The 2,513-nt window shown below is 44.0% G+C and overlaps 1 protein-coding gene across 1 annotated transcript; it reads right to left on the bottom strand.

The window, feature by feature from the left end:
• Positions 1-237: 237 nt before the first annotated feature.
• Positions 238-1,656, bottom strand: LOC129106414 (nuclear factor 7, ovary-like). Its single transcript, XM_054617806.1, has one exon. The coding sequence runs from the start codon at positions 1,654-1,656 to the stop codon at positions 238-240; it is 1,419 nt and encodes a 472-aa protein (XP_054473781.1).
• Positions 1,657-2,513: the final 857 nt, after the last annotated feature.

Raw genomic sequence — 2,513 nt, 5'->3', positions numbered from 1 at the left:
ATATCAAGACATCCGTACATCATCCATCTGCAACTTTTGGCTACAAGGGAGGTTTGTGTGGAGCCAAAGTCCTCTGTAGTTCAATATCACGCTACATTCTAAACACACCCACTTTTCAGCCCTCCAATCAAAAGCAAAGGATTTGATTTAAATCCCTCTTATAGATGTACACAATCAAATATTCCATGTCACTGAGGTATACTTTATGACGCTCTAACTTTATGTTTCACTGGGACTTTAACTGAAAGGCCACCAACCGCTACTGTACGCTTTGCTCTCTGTAGAGTTATCCACTGGTAATATCTTCAGCGGGAATTCATTGCTAGTGTTAAAGTAAGGAAACAACTTGTCGGTGAAAGTTTGTGTGTAAGTGTGTATGTGTGTGTTAGTATCAGCGTCATAGAATGACAGTTGCCCTCTGTTCCAGTCCAGTTTAACTCTGATCTTCTGGGGCTTCTTCTTCACTGAGAGAACAGTGTTGGGACCGGGTAACGAGCATGCTGTGTATTCATCTTTAAAAAACAGTAATCTCCATAATGTAGACTGTAAAGCTAGGTCTCCTTTTCTTTGGGCAGATTCTGCTGCCACACCCAGGACCCAGGCCGGACTGTCTCCAACCTCAACGCCCCAGCTGTGAGTTCCTGAGTCAAACCCTTCAGAGCCCAGAACAGAGATGAGGGAATCAATCCTTTCTGGATTATTAGGAAGCTTCTGTCTCTCTCCACGTCCAACACAGGTCAGATCTTCAGACAGGATGAGTTCTGGATGAGCAGTGTTTGGATCCAGAATCACAGCACTGTAGGAGAACATCTTCTTGATCTTATTCCAGATTCTGAAGGCCAGGTTCCCCAGGTGTTTGGCCTCGTCTATCAGAGCTCCTGAGAGCAGCTGTGGATCCTTCATCAGGGCGCGCTGCTGGACTCTTTCCACTGCAGCCTTGTAGTTCTGCAGGAACGAGACGTCTTCAGCTCTCAGCTCGTCCTCTGTGGCTCTGACTGTGTCTGAAAGAGCTGCTATCTCTCTGCTCAGAGACTCAATCTTCTTCTTCATCTTCTGACTCTTCTGCTTCTCTTCTTTCTTCAGAGCAGAGATCCTGGCCTCCTCTTGCTTTTGTAGAAACTGGTGAAACTTCTTAAACTGCTCCTGAATCTTCCTCTCTGTTTCTTGGGCCTGGACCTTAATGTGTTCTGCTGTTTGATCACAGTTTCCTTTAACTCGTTCAAAGAGCTTCAGTTTCTCCTTTAAGGGCTTCAGGGATTTCTGGATCTCCTCTTTGAGATCCTGTGCAGCTTCATCGATGGGTTTGAATCTGTGGTTGTTGTGTGTTTTTGAATCTCTGCAGACGAGACACACAAGCTGCTGATGGTCCAGACAGAAGAGTTTGAGTTTCTCAGAGTGCAGACTGCAGAGAGTCTCTGAAGCTCTCTGGTCTCTCTCCAGTAAGAAGGACTCACACAGGTTCTTTAAAGCCAGGTTACGAGGTGGATCATGTAAAGATCTTTTTTTACAAACCGGACATTCCCGTAGTTTTTTCTCTCTCCACCAGTTCTCCAGACATTCTCTACAGAAGCTGTGGCTGCATGACAGGACAGCCGGATCTTTAAATATGTCCTGACAGACCAGACAGGAGAGATCCTCCTCTAAAGGAGAGGCCATTTTCTGTCCAAGTGAAGACGGAAACACAGCGGGTACGCAGATAAAACTTCAGCCAGTTCACTTTTTCCGCTTCAGAACTATCTGGAAGTATTTTCACTTTTAGACGTCTTCTTCTTTCTTAGGTTTTTTCTCAACTCTCGTCCCCTTCTGAATACCAGTACTCACTGTATTCCAACTCTTCCTGTAGCTCTTTCCCCTCAGCAGACGTTTGTCTTATCGTCTCTTAGTGTCTGTGTCTCTTCTCAGAAGCAGAACAACAATCTGTATTTCTTCTTTCGTCTCAGCTCAGGTGAGTCATGTAAAGGGGTGGAGCTTCGTCCGTCCCTTTTGTTCCAGGGTGGAGTTACACCCAGTTTTCACTGGCTGTGTTAGACTGATAGAAAGTCTCGTATGTAAAATCAAAAGGACTCTTCCTCCGGGGAGCATGAATGTGCTCAGAAAACATCATAACATCTGCCGTTCAGATTATGATAATGATCATGCACAGTTGACATGTTGGCCTGCCAGTGGTGCAAGAGGACATGTCATTGAGGGTTCATAATGGAGAATGTTCAACCTCTCTGGAGCATGAATGTGCTCAATTAACTTTATAAAACTATCTGTCCACACTGTAAGATAATTCTATTTTTAGAATATCAAACACAGCAAAATGTGTCCTGAGAGCGTCATAGTCATAGTCTATAAAATCAAAAGGGGTTCATCCTCTGGGGAACATGCATGTTATCAACAAATCATATGCCTTTAATCATCTCTGTTTTTTATGTTTTTAAATAACGACTGCAAACATTTTTAAGAGGTTGGTGCTTGAGGAAAGGTCATGAAAAGACTTCATTCCATTTGACAGACAGTTTTAGGTT

Source organism: Anoplopoma fimbria, chromosome 17 (assembly GCF_027596085.1).
Source record: "Anoplopoma fimbria isolate UVic2021 breed Golden Eagle Sablefish chromosome 17, Afim_UVic_2022, whole genome shotgun sequence".
In the NCBI taxonomy this organism is placed as follows: Eukaryota; Metazoa; Chordata; class Actinopteri; order Perciformes; family Anoplopomatidae; genus Anoplopoma; species Anoplopoma fimbria.
This window is presented reverse-complemented; position numbering and strand designations above follow the sequence as displayed.